Raw genomic sequence first — 19103 nt, forward strand, 5'->3', positions numbered from 1 at the left:
GTTTGTGTTCTTTGTGTTCTGGAACGTAGCCCTGTTTGTGTTCTGGAACGTAGTCCTGTTTGTGTTCTTTGTGTTCTGGAACGTAGCCCTGTTTGTGTTCTTTGTGTTCTGGAACGTAGCCCTGTTTGTGTTCTTTGTGTTCTGGAACGTAGCCCTGTTTGTGTTCTTTGTGTTCTGGAACGTAGCCCTGTTTGTGTTCTTTGTGTTCTGGAACGTAGCCCTGTTTGTGTTCTTTGTGTTCTGGAATGTAGCCCTGTTTGTGTTCTTTGTGTTCTGGAACGTAGCCCTGTTTGTGTTCTTTGTGTTCTGGAACGTAGCCCTGTTTGTGTTCTTTGTGTTCTGGAACGTAGCCCTGTTTGTGTTCTGGAACGTAGCCCTGTTTGTGTTCTGGAACGTAGCCCTGTTTGTGTTCTTTGTGTTCTGGAACGTAGCCCTGTTTGTGTTCTGGAACGTAGCCCTGTTTGTGTTCTTTGTGTTCTGGAACGTAGCCCTGTTTGTGTTCTTTGTGTTCTGGAACGTAGTCCTGTTTGTGTTCTTTGTGTTCTGGAACGTAGCCCTGTTTGTGTTCTTTGTGTTCTGGAACGTAGCCCCTGTTTGTGTTCTTTGTGTTCTGGAACGTAGCCCTGTTTGTGTTCTGGAACGTAGCCCTGTTTGTGTTCTGGAACGTAGCCCTTGTGTTCTTTGTGTTCTGGAACGTAGCCCTGTTTGTGTTCTGGAACGTAGCCCTGTTTGTGTTCTGGAACGTAGCCCTGTTTGTGTTCTTTGTGTTCTGGAACATAGTCCTGTTTGTGTTCTTTGTGTTCTGGAACGTAGCCCTGTTTGTGTTCTGGAACATAGCCCTGTTTGTGTTCTTTGTGTTCTGGAACGTAGCCCTGTTTGTGTTCTGGAACGTAGCCCTGTTTGTGTTCTGGAACGTAGCCCTGTTTGTGTTCTGGAACGTAGCCCTGTTTGTGTTCTTTGTGTTCTGGAACGTAGCCCTGTTTGTGTTCTGGAACGTAGCCCTGTTTGTGTTCTGGAACGTAGCCCTGTTTGTGTTCTGGAACGTAGCCCTGTTTGTGTTCCGAGTTTGTGTTCTGGAACGTAGTCCTGTTTGTGTTCTTTGTGTTCTGGAACGTAGCCCTGTTGGTGTTCTTTGTGTTCTGGAACGTAGCCCTGTTTGTGTTCTTTGTGTTCTGGAACGTAGCCCTGTTTGTGTTCTTTGTGTTCTGGAACGTAGCTCTGTTTGTGTTCTGGAACGTAGCCCTGTTTGTGTTCTTTGTGTTCTGGAACGTAGCCCTGTTTGTGTTCTTTGTGTTCTGGAACGTAGCCCTGTTTGTGTTCTTTGTGTTCTGGAACGTAGCCCTGTTTGTGTTCTTTGTGTTCTGGAACGTAGCCCTGTTTGTGTTCTTTGTGTTCTGGAACGTAGCCCTGTTTGTGTTCTTTGTGTTCTGGAACGTAGCCCTGTTTGTGTTCTGGAACGTAGTCCTGTTTGTGTTCTTTGTGTTCTGGAACGTAGCCCTGTTTGTGTTCTTTGTGTTCTGGAACGTAGCCCTGTTTGTGTTCTTTGTGTTCTGGAACGTAGCCCTGTTTGTGTTCTTTGTGTTCTGGAACGTAGCCCTGTTTGTGTTCTTTGTGTTCTGGAATGTAGCCCTGTTTGTGTTCTTTGTGTTCTGGAATGTAGCCCTGTTTGTGTTCTTTGTGTTCTGGAACGTAGCCCTGTTTGTGTTCTTTGTGTTCTGGAACGTAGCCCTGTTTGTGTTCTTTGTGTTCTGGAACGTAGCCCTGTTTGTGTTCTGGAACGTAGCCCTGTTTGTGTTCTGGAACGTAGCCCTGTTTGTGTTCTTTGTGTTCTGGAACGTAGTCCTGTTTGTGTTCTTTGTGTTCTGGAACGTAGCCCTGTTTGTGTTCTGGAACATAGCCCTGTTTGTGTTCTTTGTGTTCTGGAACGTAGCCCTGTTTGTGTTCTGGAACGTAGCCCTGTTTGTGTTCTTTGTGTTCTGGAACGTAGCCCTGTTTGTGTTCTTTGTGTTCTGGAACGTAGCCCTGTTGGTGTTCTTTGTGTTCTGGAACGTAGCCCTGTTTGTGTTCTTTGTGTTCTGGAACGTAGCCCTGTTGGTGTTCTTTGTGTTCTGGAACGTAGCCCAGTTTGTGTTCTGGAACGTAGTCCTGTTTGTGTTCTTTGTGTTCTGGAACGTAGCCCTGTTTGTGTTCTTTGTGTTCTGGAACGTAGCCCTGTTTGTGTTCTTTGTGTTCTGGAACTTAGCCCTGTTTGTGTTCTTTGTGTTCTGGAACGTAGCCCTGTTTGTGTTCTGGAACGTAGCCCGGTATGTGTTCTTTGTGTTCTGGAACGTAGCCCTGTTTGTGTTCTGGAACGTAGCCCTGTTTGTGTTCTGGAACGTAGCCCTGTTTGTGTTCTGGAACGTAGCCCTGTTTGTGTTCTTTGTGTTCTGGAACATAGTCCTGTTTGTGTTCTTTGTGTTCTGGAACGTAGCCCTGTTTGTGTTCTTTGTGTTCTGGAACGTAGCCCTGTTTGTGTTCTTTGTGTTCTGGAACGTAGCCATCTTTGTGTTCTGGAACGTAGCCCTGTTTGTGTTCTGGAACGTAGCCCTGTTTGTGTTCTGGAACGTAGCCCTGTTTGTGTTCTGGAACGTAGCCCTGTTTGTGTTCTTTGTGTTCTGGAACGTAGCCCTGTTTGTGTTCTTTGTGTTCTGGAACGTAGCCCTGTTTGTGTTCTGGAACATAGCCCTGTTTGTGTTCTTTGTGTTCTGGAACGTAGCCCTGTTTGTGTTCTGGAACGTAGCCCTGTTTGTGTTCTTTGTGTTCTGGAACGTAGCCCTGTTTGTGTTCTGGAACGTAGCCCTGTTTGTGTTCTTTGTGTTCTGGAACGTAGCCCTGTTTGTGTATTGTGTTCTGGAACGTAGCCCTGTTTGTGTTCTTTGTGTTCTGGAACGTAGCCCTGTTTGTGTTCTGGAACGTAGTCCTGTTTGTGTTCTTTGTGTTCTGGAACGTAGCCCTGTTTGTTTTCTTTGTGTTCTGGAACGTAGCCCTGTTGGTGTTCTTTGTGTTCTGGAACGTAGTCCTGTTTGTGTTCTTTGTGTTCTGGAACATAGCCCTGTTGGTGTTCTTTGTGTTCTGGAACGTAGCCCTGTTTGTGTTCTGGAACGTAGTCCTGTTTGTGTTCTTTGTGTTCTGGAACGTAGCCCTGTTTGTGTTCTTTGTGTTCTGGAACGTAGTCCTGTTTGTGTTCTTTGTGTTCTGGAACGTAGCCCTGTTTGTGTTCTTTGTGTTCTGGAACGTAGCCCTGTTTGTGTTCTTTGTGTTCTGGAACGTAGCCCTGTTTGTGTTCTGGAACGTAGCCCTGTTTGTGTTCTGGAACGTAGCCCGGTTTGTGTTCTTTGTGTTCTGGAACGTAGCCCTGTTTGTGTTCTGGAACGTAGCCCTGTTTGTGTTCTGGAACGTAGCCCTGTTTGTGTTCTTTGTGTTCTGGAACATAGTCCTGTTTGTGTTCTTTGTGTTCTGGAACCTAGCCCTGTTTGTGTTCTTTGTGTTCTGAAACGTAGCCCTGTTTGTGTTCTGGAAAGTAGCCCTGTTTGTGTTCTGGAACGTAGCCCTGTTTGTGTTCTGGAACGTAGCCCTGTTTGTGTTCTGGAACGTAGCCCTGTTTGTGTTCTGGAACGTAGCCCTGTTTGTGTTCTTTGTGTTCTGGAACATAGTCCTGTTTGTGTTCTTTGTGTTCTGGAACGTAGCCCTGTTTGTGTTCTGGAACATAGCCCTGTTTGTGTTCTTTGTGTTCTGGATCGTAGCCCTGTTTGTGTTCTGGAACGTAGCCCTGTTTGTGTTCTGGAACGTAGCCCTGTTTGTGTTCTGGAACGTAGCCCTGTTTGTGTTCTTTGTGTTCTGGAACGTAGCCCTGTTTGTGTTCTGGAACATAGCCCTGTTTGTGTTCTTTGTGTTCTGGAACGTAGCCCTGTTTGTGTTCTTTGTGTTCTGGAACGTAGCCCTGTTTGTGTTCTGGAACATAGCCCTGTTTGTGTTCTGGAACGTAGCCCTGTTTGTGTTCTGGAACGTAGTCCTGTTTGTGTTCTTTGTGTTCTGGAACGGAGTCCTGTTTGTGTTCTTTGTGTTCTGGAACGTAGCCCTGTTTGTGTTCTTTGTGTTCTGGAACGTAGCCCTGTTTGTGTTCTTTGTGTTCTGGAACGTAGCCCTGTTTGTGTTCTTTGTGTTCTGGAACGTAGCCCTGTTTGTGTTCTGGAACGTAGTCCTGTTTGTGTTCTTTGTGTTCTGGAACGTAGCCCTGTTTGTGTTCTTTGTGTTCTGGAACGTAGCCCTGTTTGTGTTCTTTGTGTTCTGGAACGTAGCCCTGTTTGTGTTCTTTGTGTTCTGGAACGTAGCCCTGTTTGTGTTCTTTGTGTTCTGGAACGTAGCCCTGTTTGTGTTCTTTGTGTTCTGGAACGTAGCCCTGTTTGTGTTCTTTGTGTTCTGGAACGTAGCCCTGTTTGTGTTCTTTGTGTTCTGGAACGTAGCCCTGTTTGTGTTCTTTGTGTTCTGGAACGTAGCCCTGTTTGTGTTCTTTGTGTTCTGGAATGTAGCCCTGTTTGTGTTCTTTGTGTTCTGGAACGTAGCCCTGTTTGTGTTCTTTGTGTTCTGGAACGTAGCCCTGTTTGTGTTCTGGAACGTAGCCCTGTTTGTGTTCTTTGTGTTCTGGAACGTAGCCCTGTTTGTGTTCTTTTGTGTTCTGGAACGTAGCCCTGTTTGTGTTCTTTGTGTTCTGGAACGTAGCCCTGTTTGTGTTCTTTGTGTTCTGGAACGTAGCCCTGTTTGTTTTTTGTGTTCTGGAACGTAGCCCTGTTTGTGTTCTTTGTGTTCTGGAACGTAGCCCTGTTTGTGTTCTTTGTGTTCTGGAACGTAGCCCTGTTTGTGTTCTTTGTGTTCTGGAACGTAGCCCTGTTTGTGTTCTGGAACGTAGCCCTGTTTGTGTTCTGGAACGTAGCCCGGTTTGTGTTCTTTGTGTTCTGGAACGTAGCCCTGTTTGTGTTCTGGAACGTAGCCCTGTTTGTGTTCTGGAACGTAGCCCTGTTTGTGTTCTTTGTGTTCTGGAACATAGTCCTGTTTGTGTTCTTTGTGTTCTGGAACGTAGCCCTGTTTGTGTTCTGGAACATAGCCCTGTTTGTGTTCTTTGTGTTCTGGATCGTAGCCCTGTTTGTGTTCTGGAACGTAGCCCTGTTTGTGTTCTGGAACGTAGCCCTGTTTGTGTTCTGGAACGTAGCCCTGTTTGTGTTCTTTGTGTTCTGGAACGTAGCCCTGTTTGTGTTCTGGAACGTAGCCCTGTTTGTGTTCTTTGTGTTCTGGAACGTAGCCCTGTTTGTGTTCATTGTGTTCTGGAACGTAGCCCTGTTTGTGTTCTGGAACATAGCCCTGTTTGTGTTCTGGAACGTAGCCCTGTTTGTGTTCTGGAACGTAGTCCTGTTTGTGTTCTTTGTGTTCTGGAACGGAGTCCTGTTTGTGTTCTTTGTGTTCTGGAACGTAGCCCTGTTTGTGTTCTTTGTGTTCTGGAACGTAGCCCTGTTTGTGTTCTTTGTGTTCTGGAACGTAGCCCTGTTTGTGTTCTTTGTGTTCTGGAACGTAGCTCTGTTTGTGTTCTGGAACGTAGTCCTGTTTGTGTTCTTTGTGTTCTGGAACGTAGCCCTGTTTGTGTTCTTTGTGTTCTGGAACGTAGCCCTGTTTGTGTTCTTTGTGTTCTGGAACGTAGCCCTGTTTGTGTTCTTTGTGTTCTGGAACGTAGCCCTGTTTGTGTTCTTTGTGTTCTGGAACGTAGCCCTGTTTGTGTTCTTTGTGTTCTGGAACGTAGCCCTGTTTGTGTTCTGGAACGTAGTCCTGTTTGTGTTCTTTGTGTTCTGGAACGTAGCCCTGTTTGTGTTCTTTGTGTTCTGGAACGTAGCCCTGTTTGTGTTCTTTGTGTTCTGGAACGTAGCCCTGTTTGTGTTCTTTGTGTTCTGGAACGTAGCCCTGTTTGTGTTCTTTGTGTTCTGGAACGTAGCCCTGTTTGTGTTCTTTGTGTTCTGGAATGTAGCCCTGTTTGTGTTCTTTGTGTTCTGGAACGTAGCCCTGTTTGTGTTCTTTGTGTTCTGGAACGTAGCCCTGTTTGTGTTCTTTGTGTTCTGGAACGTAGCCCTGTTTGTGTTCTGGAACGTAGCCCTGTTTGTGTTCTGGAACGTAGCCCTGTTTGTGTTCTTTGTGTTCTGGAACGTAGTCCTGTTTGTGTTCTTTGTGTTCTGGAACGTAGCCCTGTTTGTGTTCTGGAACGTAGCCCTGTTTGTGTTCTTTGTGTTCTGGAACGTAGCCCTGTTTGTGTTCTGGAACGTAGCCCTGTTTGTGTTCTTTGTGTTCTGGAACGTAGCCCTGTTTGTGTTCTTTGTGTTCTGGAACGTAGCCCTGTTGGTGTTCTTTGTGTTCTGGAACGTAGTCCTGTTTGTGTTCTTTGTGTTCTGGAACATAGCCCTGTTGGTGTTCTTTGTGTTCTGGAACGTAGCCCAGTTTGTGTTCTGGAACGTAGTCCTGTTTGTGTTCTTTGTGTTCTGGAACGTAGCCCTGTTTGTGTTCTTTGTGTTCTGGAACGTAGTCCTGTTTGTGTTCTTTGTGTTCTGGAACTTAGCCCTGTTTGTGTTCTTTGTGTTCTGGAACGTAGCCCTGTTTGTGTTCTGGAACGTAGCCCGGTATGTGTTCTTTGTGTTCTGGAACGTAGCCCTGTTTGTGTTCTGGAACGTAGCCCTGTTTGTGTTCTGGAACGTAGCCCTGTTTGTGTTCTGGAACGTAGCCCTGTTTGTGTTCTTTGTGTTCTGGAACGTAGTCCTGTTTGTGTTCTTTGTGTTCTGGAACGTAGCCCTGTTTGTGTTCTTTGTGTTCTGGAACGTAGCCCTGTTTGTGTTCTTTGTGTTCTGGAACGTAGCCATCTTTGTGTTCTGGAACGTAGCCCTGTTTGTGTTCTGGAACGTAGCCCTGTTTGTGTTCTGGAACGTAGCCCTGTTTGTGTTCTGGAACGTAGCCCTGTTTGTGTTCTTTTTGTTCTGGAACGTAGTCCTGTTTGTGTTCTTTGTGTTCTGGAACGTAGCCCTGTTTGTGTTCTGGAACATAGCCCTGTTTGTGTTCTTTGTGTTCTGGAACGTAGCCCTGTTTGTGTTCTGGAACGTAGCCCTGTTTGTGTTCTTTGTGTTCTGGAACGTAGCCCTGTTTGTGTTCTGGAACATAGCCCTGTTTGTGTTCTTTGTGTCCTGGAACGTAGCCCTGTTTGTGTTCTGGAACGTAGCCCTGTTTGTGTTCTGGAACGTAGCCCTGTTTGTGTTCTTTGTGTTCTGGAACGTAGCCCTGTTTGTGTTCTGGAACGTAGTCCTGTTTGTGTTCTTTGTGTTCTGGAACGTAGCCCTGTTTGTTTTCTTTGTGTTCTGGAACGTAGCCCTGTTGGTGTTCTTTGTGTTCTGGAACGTAGTCCTGTTTGTGTTCTTTGTGTTCTGGAACATAGCCCTGTTGGTGTTCTTTGTGTTCTGGAACGTAGCCCTGTTTGTGTTCTGGAACGTAGTCCTGTTTGTGTTCTTTGTGTTCTGGAACGTAGCCCTGTTTGTGTTCTTTGTGTTCTGGAACGTAGTCCTGTTTGTGTTCTTTGTGTTCTGGAACGTAGCCCTGTTTGTGTTCTTTGTGTTCTGGAACGTAGCCCTGTTTGTGTTCTTTGTGTTCTGGAACGTAGCCCTGTTTGTGTTCTGGCGAGCCCTGTTTGTGTTCTGGAACGTAGCCCGGTTTGTGTTCTTTGTGTTCTGGAACGTAGCCCTGTTTGTGTTCTGGAACGTAGCCCTGTTTGTGTTCTGGAACGTAGCCCTGTTTGTGTTCTTTGTGTTCTGGAACATAGTCCTGTTTGTGTTCTTTGTGTTCTGGAACCTAGCCCTGTTTGTGTTCTTTGTGTTCTGAAACGTAGCCCTGTTTGTGTTCTGGAAAGTAGCCCTGTTTGTGTTCTGGAACGTAGCCCTGTTTGTGTTCTGGAACGTAGCCCTGTTTGTGTTCTGGAACGTAGCCCTGTTTGTGTTCTGGAACGTAGCCCTGTTTGTGTTCTTTGTGTTCTGGAACATAGTCCTGTTTGTGTTCTTTGTGTTCTGGAACGTAGCCCTGTTTGTGTTCTGGAACGTAGCCCTGTTTGTGTTCTTTGTGTTCTGGAACGTAGCCCTGTTTGTGTTCTGGAACGTAGCCCTGTTTGTGTTCTGGAACGTAGCCCTGTTTGTGTTCTGGAACGTAGCCCTGTTTGTGTTCTTTGTGTTCTGGAACGTAGCCCTGTTTGTGTTCTGGAACGTAGCCCTGTTTGTGTTCTTTGTGTTCTGGAACGTAGCCCTGTTTGTGTTCTTTGTGTTCTGGAACGTAGCCCTGTTTGTGTTCTGGAACGTAGCCCTGTTTGTGTTCTGGAACGTAGCCCTGTTTGTGTTCTGGAACGTAGTCCTGTTTGTGTTCTTTGTGTTCTGGAACGGAGTCCTGTTTGTGTTCTTTGTGTTCTGGAACGTAGCCCTGTTTGTGTTCTTTGTGTTCTGGAACGTAGCCCTGTTTGTGTTCTTTGTGTTCTGGAACGTAGCCCTGTTTGTGTTCTTTGTGTTCTGGAACGTAGCCCTGTTTGTGTTCTGGAACGTAGTCCTGTTTGTGTTCTTTGTGTTCTGGAACGTAGCCCTGTTTGTGTTCTTTGTGTTCTGGAACGTAGCCCTGTTTGTGTTCTTTGTGTTCTGGAACGTAGCCCTGTTTGTGTTCTTTGTGTTCTGGAACGTAGCCCTGTTTGTGTTCTTTGTGTTCTGGAACGTAGCCCTGTTTGTGTTCTTTGTGTTCTGGAACGTAGCCCTGTTTGTGTTCTTTGTGTTCTGGAACGTAGCCCTGTTTGTGTTCTTTGTGTTCTGGAACGTAGCCCTGTTTGTGTTCTTTGTGTTCTGGAACGTAGCCCTGTTGGTGTTCTTTGTGTTCTGGAACGTAGTCCTGTTTGTGTTCTTTGTGTTCTGGAACATAGCCCTGTTGGTGTTCTTTGTGTTCTGGAACGTAGCCCTGTTTGTGTTCTGGAACGTAGTCCTGTTTGTGTTCTTTGTGTTCTGGAACGTAGCCCTGTTTGTGTTCTTTGTGTTCTGGAACGTAGTCCTGTTTGTGTTCTTTGTGTTCTGGAACGTAGCCCTGTTTGTGTTCTTTGTGTTCTGGAACGTAGCCCTGTTTGTGTTCTGGAACGTAGCCCGGTTTGTGTTCTTTGTGTTCTGGAACGTAGCCCTGTTTGTGTTCTGGAACGTAGCCCTGTTTGTGTTCTGGAACGTAGCCCTGTTTGTGTTCTGGAACGTAGCCCTGTTTGTGTTCTGGAACGTAGCCCTGTTTGTGTTCTTTGTGTTCTGGAACATAGTCCTGTTTGTGTTCTTTGTGTTCTGGAACGTAGCCCTGTTTGTGTTCTTTGTGTTCTGGAACGTAGCCCTGTTTGTGTTCTTTGTGTTCTGAAACGTAGCCCTCTTTGTGTTCTGGCGAGCCCTGTTTGTGTTCTGGAACGTAGCCCTGTTTGTGTTCTGGAACGTAGCCCTGTTTGTGTTCTGGAACGTAGCCCTGTTTGTGTTCTGGAACGTAGCCCTGTTTGTGTTCTGGAACGTAGCCCTGTTTGTGTTCTTTGTGTTCTGGAACATAGTCCTGTTTGTGTTCTTTGTGTTCTGGAACGTAGCCCTGTTTGTGTTCTGGAACATAGCCCTGTTTGTGTTCTTTGTGTTCTGGAACGTAGCCCTGTTTGTGTTCTGGAACGTAGCCCTGTTTGTGTTCTGGAACGTAGCCCTGTTTGTGTTCTTTGTGTTCTGGAACGTAGCCCTGTTTGTGTTCTGGAACATAGCCCTGTTTGTGTTCTTTGTGTTCTGGAACGTAGCCCTGTTTGTGTTCTGGAACGTAGCCCTGTTTGTGTTCTGGAACGTAGCCCTGTTTGTGTTCTTTGTGTTCTGGAACGTAGCCCTGTTTGTGTTCTTTGTGTTCTGGAACGTAGCCCTGTTTGTGTTCTGGAACATAGCCCTGTTTGTGTTCTTTGTGTTCTGGAACGTAGCCCTGTTTGTGTTCTGGAACGTAGTCCTGTTTGTGTTCTTTGTGTTCTGGAACGGAGTCCTGTTTGTGTTCTTTGTGTTCTGGAACGTAGCCTTGTTTGTGTTCTTTGTGTTCTGGAACGTAGCCCTGTTTGTGTTCTTTGTGTTCTGGAACGTAGCCCTGTTGGTGTTCTTTGTGTTCTGGAACGTAGTCCTGTTTGTGTTCTTTGTGTTCTGGAACGTAGCCCTGTTGGTGTTCTTTGTGTTCTGGAACGTAGCCCTGTTTGTGTTCTGGAACGTAGCCCTGTTTGTGTTCTTTGTGTTCTGGAACGTAGCCCTGTTTGTGTTCTTTGTGTTCTGGAACATAGCCCTGTTTGTGTTCTTTGTGTTCTGGAACGTAGCCCTGTTTGTGTTCTTTGTGTTCTGGAACGTAGCCCTGTTTGTGTTCTTTGTGTTCTGAAACGTAGCCCTCTTTGTGTTCTGGAACGTAGCCCTGTTTGTGTTCTGGAACGTAGCCCTGTTTGTGTTCTGGAACGTAGCCCTGTTTGTGTTCTGGGAGCCCTGTTTGTGTTCTGGAACGTAGCCCTGTTTGTGTTCTGGAACGTAGCCCTGTTTGTGTTCTTTGTGTTCTGGAACGTAGTCCTGTTTGTGTTCTTTGTGTTCTGGAACGTAGCCCTGTTTGTGTTCTGGAACATAGCCCTGTTTGTGTTCTTTGTGTTCTGGAACGTAGCCCTGTTTGTGTTCTGGAACGTAGCCCTGTTTGTGTTCTGGAACGTAGCCCTGTTTGTGTTCTTTGTGTTCTGGAACGTAGCCCTGTTTGTGTTCTGGAACGTAGCCCTGTTTGTGTTCTTTGTGTTCTGGAACGTAGCCCTGTTTGTGTTCTGGCGTAGCCCTGTTTGTGTTCTGGAACGTAGACCTGTTTGTGTTCTTTGTGTTCTGGAACGTAGCCCTGTTTGTGTTCTTTGTGTTCTGGAACGTAGCCCTGTTTGTGTTCTGGAACATAGCCCTGTTTGTGTTCTTTGTGTTCTGGAACGTAGCCCTGTTTGTGTTCTGGAACGTAGTCCTGTTTGTGTTCTTTGTGTTCTGGAACGGAGTCCTGTTTGTGTTCTTTGTGTTCTGGAACGTAGCCCTGTTTGTGTTCTTTGTGTTCTGGAACGTAGCCCTGTTTGTGTTCTTTGTGTTCTGGAACGTAGCCCTGTTTGTGTTCTTTGTGTTCTGGAACGTAGCCCTGTTTGTGTTCTTTGTGTTCTGGAACGTAGCCCTGTTTGTGTTCTGGAACGTAGCCCTGTTTGTGTTCTTTGTGTTCTGGAACGTAGCCCTGTTTGTGTTCTTTGTGTTCTGGAACGTAGCCCTGTTTGTGTTCTTTGTGTTCTGGAACGTAGCCCTGTTTGTGTTCTTTGTGTTCTGGAACGTAGCCCTGTTTGTGTTCTGGAACGTAGCCCTGTTTGTGTTCTTTGTGTTCTGGAACGTAGCCCTGTTTGTGTTCTTTGTGTTCTGGAACGTAGCCCTGTTTGTGTTCTTTGTGTTCTGGAACGTAGCCCTGTTTGTGTTCTGGAACATAGCCCTGTTTGTGTTCTTTGTGTTCTGGAACGTAGCCCTGTTTGTGTTCTTTGTGTTCTGGAAAGTAGTCCTGCCAACTGTGATGGATTCTAAAAAAACGCTGCGCTCTGCACGTGAATCTACACCTTTTTCTCCCTGAGTATTCTTTTTATTTTTTTATTTTACCATTATTTAACTGAGAACACGTTCTCATTTACAGCAACGACCTGGGGAATAGTTACAGGGGAGAGGAGAGGGATGAATGAGCCAATTGGAAGCTGGGGATGATTAGGTGGCCATGATGGTATGAGGTCCAGATTGGGAATTTAGCCAGGACACCAGGGTTAACACCGCTACTCTTACGATAAGCACCATGGGATCTTTAATGACCACAGAGAGTCAGGACACCCGTTTAACACCCCATCCGAAAGACGGCACCCTACACAGGGCAATGTCCCCAATCACTGCCCTGGTACATTGGGATATTTTATTTTAGACCAGAGGAAAGAGTGCCTCCTACTGGCCCTCCAACACCACTTCCAGCAGCATCTGGTCTCCCATCCAGGGACTGACCAGGACCAACCCTGCTTAGCTTCAGAATCAAGCCAGCAGTGGGATGCAGGGAGAGTGGGGGAGAGTGGGGTACGTGTAGGGGAGAGTGGGGTAAGTTGAGCCACCCTTGTTTCTAGGTAATCATACACAAAATGAAGAATTTGATCAAATATTTATAAAGAGGTCATAATCATGGAGTGTGTGTGAAGGAAGAAACCACATGGGAAAAGTGGTAAGCTAGTTAGTTCAATTATTATTATTTATTATTTTTCACCAAGTCAAATGAATGTATTGTGAAAGTTACGATGACTGGTTTTGACCACGCCCCACTGCTTTGATTGGTGCAGCTCAGCGCGTTGTTACATCATTTGCGGGGTGCATCATCAGCAGTCAATGTAGCCTATTACTCCACTTCCCATCGATGTGAGAACCATGGAATGAATCTACCGAATGGTGCACCATGTCTACAATGTAGAAAAACACGGCACTAGTCTAAACCGTTTAATAGCTATATCCATATTACCAGTTTAATAGCTAGGCTATCCACATTACCAGTTTAATAGCTAGGCTGTCCACATTACCAGTTTAATAGCTAGGCTGTCCACATTACCAGTTTAATAGCTAGGCTGTCCACATTACCAGTTTAATAGCTAGGCTGTCCACATTACCAGTTTAATAGCTAGGCTGTCCACATTACCAGTTTAATAGCTAGGCTGTCCATATTACCAAACCGTTCAATAGCTAGGCTATCCATATTACCAAACCGTTCAATAGCTAGGCTATCCATATTACCAAACCGTTCAATAGCTAGGCTATCCATATTAACAAACCGTTCAATAGCTAGGCTGTCCATATTACCAGTTTAATAGCTAGGCTATCCATATTACCAAACCGTTCAATAGCTAGGCTATCCATATTACCAAACCGTTCAATAGCTAGGCTGTCCATATTACTAGTTTAATAGCTAGGCTGTCCATATTACCAGTTTAATAGCTAGGCTATCCATATTACCAAACCGTTCAATAGCTAGGCTATCCATATTACCAAACCGTTCAATAGCTAGGCTGTCCATATTACCAAACCGTTTAATAGCTAGGCTATCCATATTACCAGTTTAATAGCTAGGCTGTCCATATTACCAAACCGTTCAATAGCTAGGCTGTCCACATTACCAAACCGTTCGATAGCTAGGCCGTGCACATTACCAAACCGTTCGATAGCTAAGCTATCCATATTACCAAACCGTTCAATAGCTAGGCTATCCATATTACCAAACCGTTCAATAGCTAGGCTGTCCATATTACCAAACCGTTCTATAGCTAGGCTGTCCATATTACCAAACCGTTCGATAGCTAGGCTGTCCACATTACCAAACCGTTCGATAGCTAGGCTATCCACATTACCAAACCGTTCAATAGCTAGGCTGTCCATATTACCAAACCGTTCAATGGCAAGGCTGTCCACATTACCAAACCGTTCAATAGCTAGGCTGTCCACATTACCAGTTTAATAGCTAGGCTATCCATATTACCAATTTAATAGCTAGGCTGTCCATATTACCAAACCGTTTAATAGCTAGGCTATCCATATTACCAAACCGTTCAATAGCTAGGCTATCCATATTACCAAACCGTTCAATAGCTAGGCTGTCCACATTACCAAACCGTTTGATAGCTAGGCTATCCACATTACCAAACCGTTCGATAGCTAGGCTATCCACATTACCAAACCGTTCGATAGCTAGGCTATCCACATTACCAAACCGTTCAATAGCTAGGCTATCCACATTACCAAACCGTTCAATAGCTAGGCTATCCACATTACCAAACCGTTCGATAGCTAGGCTATCCACATTACCAAACCGTTCAATAGCTAGGCTATCCACATTACCAAACCGTTCGATAGCTAGGCTATCCACATTACCAAACCGTTCGATAGCTAGGCTATCCACATTACCAGACCGTTCGATAGCTAGGCTATCCACATTACCAAACCGTTCGATAGCTAGGCTATCCATATTACCAAACCGTTCGATAGCTAGGCCGTGCACATTACCAAACCGTTCGATAGCTAGGCTATCCACATTACCAAACCGTTCAATAGCTAGGCTGTCCACATTACCAAACCGTTCAATAGCTAGGCCGTGCACATTACAGGAGCTTCAAAACTTTGGAGATAAAAATAGATTGGAAAGTCAAAGACGATGGTTTCCCCTACCCATCTTTGGATAATTTTTCCCTACATGACAAATCCATCTCTAGAACCTGCCAAAGCCTAGCTATCGAACGGTTTGGTAACATTACCATAGCCTAGCTATCGAACGGTTTGGCAACATTACCATAGCCTAGCTATCGAACGGTTTGGTAACATTACCATAGCCTAGCTATCGAACGGTTTGGTAACATTACCATAGCCTAGCTATCGAACGGTTTGGCAACATTACCATAGCCTAGCTGGCTAATCTTTTGAATAGCGTGTAATAACATTAGTTATCTAGATTTACATTTAACATTTTAGTCATTTAGCAGACGCTCTTATCCAGAGCGACTTACAGTAGTGAATGCATACATTTCATACATTTTTTTTTTCCTGTGGAGGAATTAGCAGCCTGCGTCATTCTCTGTGAATATGAATTAACAGCCTGCGTCATTCTCTGTGAATATGAATTAGCAGCCTGCGTCATTCTCTGTGAATATGAATTAACAGCCTGCGTCATTCTCTGTGAATATGAATTAACAGCCTGCGTCATTCTCTGTGAATATGAATTAACAGCCTGCGTCATTCTCTGTGAATATGAATTAGCAGCCTGCGTCATTCTCTGTGAATATGAATTAGCAGCCTGCGTCATTCTCTGTGAATATGAATTAACAGCCTGCGTCATTCTCTGTGAATAGGAAACTAGGCTTATGTCGCACATCACTACTTCACAGGAGAAGCATTTGAATGTAAATATTTATTTTTGTACCAAAACGCGTTGTTTGGCAGAAACGCCTAATGTAAGGTGAACTTTCATGTGAACTTTCATGTGCCTTAATAATAACAAACTTGTATTCCATCCATAAATACGAATACAATTGTTAAATTACAAGCCCAGTTGGTTTAGCCATGGAAAAAGACCCAGTGTTGCCAACTCCTCAGTAAGGAAAGCAGCTATTGGCTGTCCTAGAAGTCTCTAAATGACGTCATCACCTAATTTGCATAATTGGCCATGTGCATGTAATTGTGATGGACACTGTAGGAGAGGAATAACGCTGTAGGAGAGAGGAATAACGCTGTAGGAGAGAGGAATAACGCTGTGGGAGAGAGGAATAACGCTGTAGGAGAGAGGAATAATGCTGTGGGAGAGAGGAATAACGCTGTGGGAGAGAGGAATAACGCTGTGGGAGAGAGGAATAACGCTGTGGGAGAGAGGAATAACGCTGTGGGAGAGAGGAATAACGCTGTAGGAGAGGGGAATAACGCTGTAGGAGAGAGGAATAACGCCGTAGGAGAGAGGATTAACGCCGTAGGAGAGAGGAATAACGCCGTAGGAGAGAGGAATAACACTGTAGGAGAGGGGAATAACGCTGTAGGAGAGAGGAATAACGCTGTAGGAGAGAGGAATAACACTGTAGGAGAGAGGAATAACGCTGTAGGAGAGGGGAATAACGCTGTAGGAGAGGGGAATAACGCTGTAGGAGAGAGGAATAACGCTGTGGGAGAGAGGAATAACGCCGTGGGAGAGAGGAATAACGCTGTAGGAGAGAGGAATAACGCTGTAGGAGAGAGGAATAATGCTGTAGGAGAGAGGAATAACGCTGTAGGAGAGGGGAATAACGCTGTAGGAGAGAGGAATAACGCTGTAGGAGAGAGGAATAACGCTGTAGGAGAGAGGAATAACGCTGTAGGAGAGGGGAATAACGCTGTAGGAGAGAGGAATAACGCTGTAGGAGAGAGGAATAACGCTGTAGGAGAGGGGAATAACGCTGTAGGAGAGGGGAATAACGCTGTAGGAGAGAGGAATAACATCGTAGGAGAGAGGAATGACGCTGTGGGAGACACAAAGTCAGTAAAAAAACATCCTAAATATGTTTAGAACTACAAATGAGCAAGCTGCAGAGAGTGGCACACACAGCGAATAAGAACCAGATATTTTAGGCCATACTCCTCCTTCAGCACTTTATGGACCCCATCGTTAATCCCCGTCATAACAGAGGCGTTGTCAGTCCCTATCCCCAGGAGTTTCTCTTTTTTAAGACAACACTTCTCGAGGAAAGCCACAACAGCACGGGGCTATAGATTTGGCATCTCCTCCCTCCAACTCAACAAGCCCCCAGAAATGATGATACAATTGTCTGCTTGGTGTCACTAAAGTACCTTATCACAACCCCCAGGTACTTAGAAACACTTACATCCGTGGACCCATCGAGGAGGAGGCTGAAACGCTTTTCACCCACATCTGAGACCAACGTTTTCAGAAAGTATGCTGCTAGAACACCATTAATCATTTCTGTGCACTTTGTCCTGTGAGTTTTGAAGTGGGTAGCAGCAGTGGAGTCTGAGAAAGCAGCTCTACATGCTTCTCCAATGTGATCACATGGAACAGCATGGAACAGTGTTCAGCGATTAGCTAATGCCATGGTAGCCTCAGCCTTTTTGGCAGAGTCCATTTTTTTTAACCATAAATGGCAGCTTGTTTTGGGTGGAACTGTTATAAGGCTTTGCCTTTTGAGTTGTCATGTGTTTTTTTACATCACTAAGTTTGGCGTAGAAATCAGCCTTACAATACAGGCAGTATGTCCGTGTATCATCTCCAATAAACGGCTTCCACCGGCCTTTGCATTCAGGGTTTGATTCCCACTCCTTTCTGTATTTTTGGAGTGTACAGTTTAGACTGAGACATGATGAGCTAGCCAGCTAAATGTTTAGCTTACGTCACAGAGGAGGCACACACACAGTGGACAAGGTGAGTAAGTGACTGAGGCTGTGTGAGTCAAATGCAGTGATTTATTTAGACATTTTACATCCCGCCCTATGCCTCTCTCCTACAGCGTTATTCCTCTCACCCAGCGGCGGCTTCCCGCATGCGCGATTCATTTGCAGTCTGGACGCGGAGGGGGTGAACATCTCCTGCTCTGACTGCAGCTGGGAGGGACTGCTGCGGCGAGGACTGGGCCGCCTGGGAGTGCTTTGGGACGGGGTGGGGCCCACGAGGGACTGCTGGGAGGACGGCCGCCTGGGAGTGTTACGGGGGGGCCCCGAGGGACTGCTGCGGCGAGGACTGGGCCGCCTGGGAGTGCTTTGGGACGGGGGTGGGGCCCACGAGGGACTGCTGCGGCGAGGACTGGGCCGCCTGGGAGTGCTTTGGGACGGGGGTGGGGCCCACAAGGGACTGCTGCGCGAGGACTGGGCCGCCTGGGAGTGCTTTGGGACGGGGGTTGCTAAGTTGGCGACATCGAAAAGACCAGGAACCTTCCCACTAGCCATGATTGGCTGAGATAATGTATGGGCTGGACATTCCCGGGAGATGAGTTTGGATTGGTCTGCCATGTAGTACTCTTCTGTTAATAACATGAGCTGTTCAGTATGTGTTGACAGTCCTTTCTACCGCAATGTTTTTTGAAAGATATAACGTTAGCCATCGAGAACTACAAAAGTTTTGCTACTTGTCTCAACAACATTGATGCCCTGAATTTAGCAGGCGCTATCGACAGATCAGTTGGATAAAGTGATGGGCTACTTTCTGTACACATTTTACATTACATTTTAGTCATTTAGCAGACGCTCTTATCCAGAGCGACTTACAGTAGTGAATGCATACATTTCATACATTTTTTTTTCTCCGTACTGGCCCCCTGTGGGAATCAAACCCACAACCCTGGTGTTGCAAACACCATGCTCTACCAACTGAGCCACCCGGGTTAACCTACACCCGGGTTAACCTACACCCGGGTTAACCTACACGCCAAAGTCAGTGTGAACCAGAGTGACTTGATACAACGCCGGCCAAACAAGATGCAGCTACAAAACAAAACAGAGTTAAATGGTTTCAGTCTGCTGTGAAACATTCATCCATGTATAACGGGTAAGAGTTTAGCTACACTTTCCAGATAAGTTTCTAAACTTTGTCAGAAAGTCATTTTTATTGAAAGTAAAAGCATACTGTTACCTAGCTAGCGAACGTTAGCTTGCTGACTCGCTAGCTAACGTTACGTGTATGATCTGTGTAGTAACATTATTTGAATCAGAAGTACATTTGCATTGCTAGTTATGGCCTAATGCTAGCTAGCCGGCTAATATTGAACCTAGTTGGTTAGCTTTAGCTACCTGCAGATTCATACTACAGCTATGACAATGTTAGTATTGGTAGTAGTGTGAGTTGGGGGTTATTCCGGTTTGTTGTTTAGCCAGCTAGCTACCTAGCTAGCTACATGTCTAAACAAAAGACTCCACTTCGGGACAGATTATTACATGACCCATCCACTTAGCTAGATGGGGGGTGATTACAGCCATCTATAGTATTACACCAACATGTCTAGATAATAGACCCATCCACTTAGCTAGATGTGATTACAGCCATCTATAGTATTACATCAACATGTCTAGATAATAGACCCAGCCACTTAGCTAGATGGGGGGTGATTACAGCCATCTATAGTATTACACCAACATGTCTAGATAATAGACCCATCCACTTAGCTAGATGTGATTACAGCCATCTATAGTATTACACCAACATGTCTAGATAATAGACCCATCCACTTAGCTAGATGGGGGGTGATTACAGCCATCTATAGTATTACACCAACATGTCTAGATAATAGACCCATCCACTTAGCTAGATGTGATTACAGCCATCTATAGTATTACATCAACATGTCTAGATAATAGACCCATCCACTTAGCTAGATGTGATTACAGCCATCTATAGTATTACACCAACATGTCTAGATAATAGACCCATCCACTTAGCTAGATGTGATTACAGCCATCTATAGTATTACA

At 45.5% G+C, this 19103-nt stretch overlaps 1 protein-coding gene across 8 annotated transcripts in view; it reads right to left on the bottom strand.

The window, feature by feature from the left end:
* LOC106610160 (attractin) overlaps positions 1 to 19103 on the bottom strand; it is a 210059-nt gene that overhangs the window by 64565 nt on the left and 126391 nt on the right. For 2 of the 8 annotated variants that reach the window (XM_045704684.1, XM_045704661.1), the window contains exon 25: positions 17357 to 17659. The exons of the other annotated variants lie outside the window; for them this stretch is intronic. In XM_045704684.1, the coding sequence (XP_045560640.1) occupies positions 17540 to 17659 (120 nt within the window). In that variant the 3' untranslated portion in view covers positions 17357 to 17539. Of the gene's footprint in view, positions 1 to 17356; positions 17660 to 19103 lie in introns of those variants that run through there. 8 annotated transcript variants of the gene reach the window in all.

Source organism: Salmo salar, chromosome ssa01 (assembly GCF_905237065.1).
Source record: "Salmo salar chromosome ssa01, Ssal_v3.1, whole genome shotgun sequence".
Taxonomy (NCBI): Eukaryota; Metazoa; Chordata; class Actinopteri; order Salmoniformes; family Salmonidae; genus Salmo; species Salmo salar.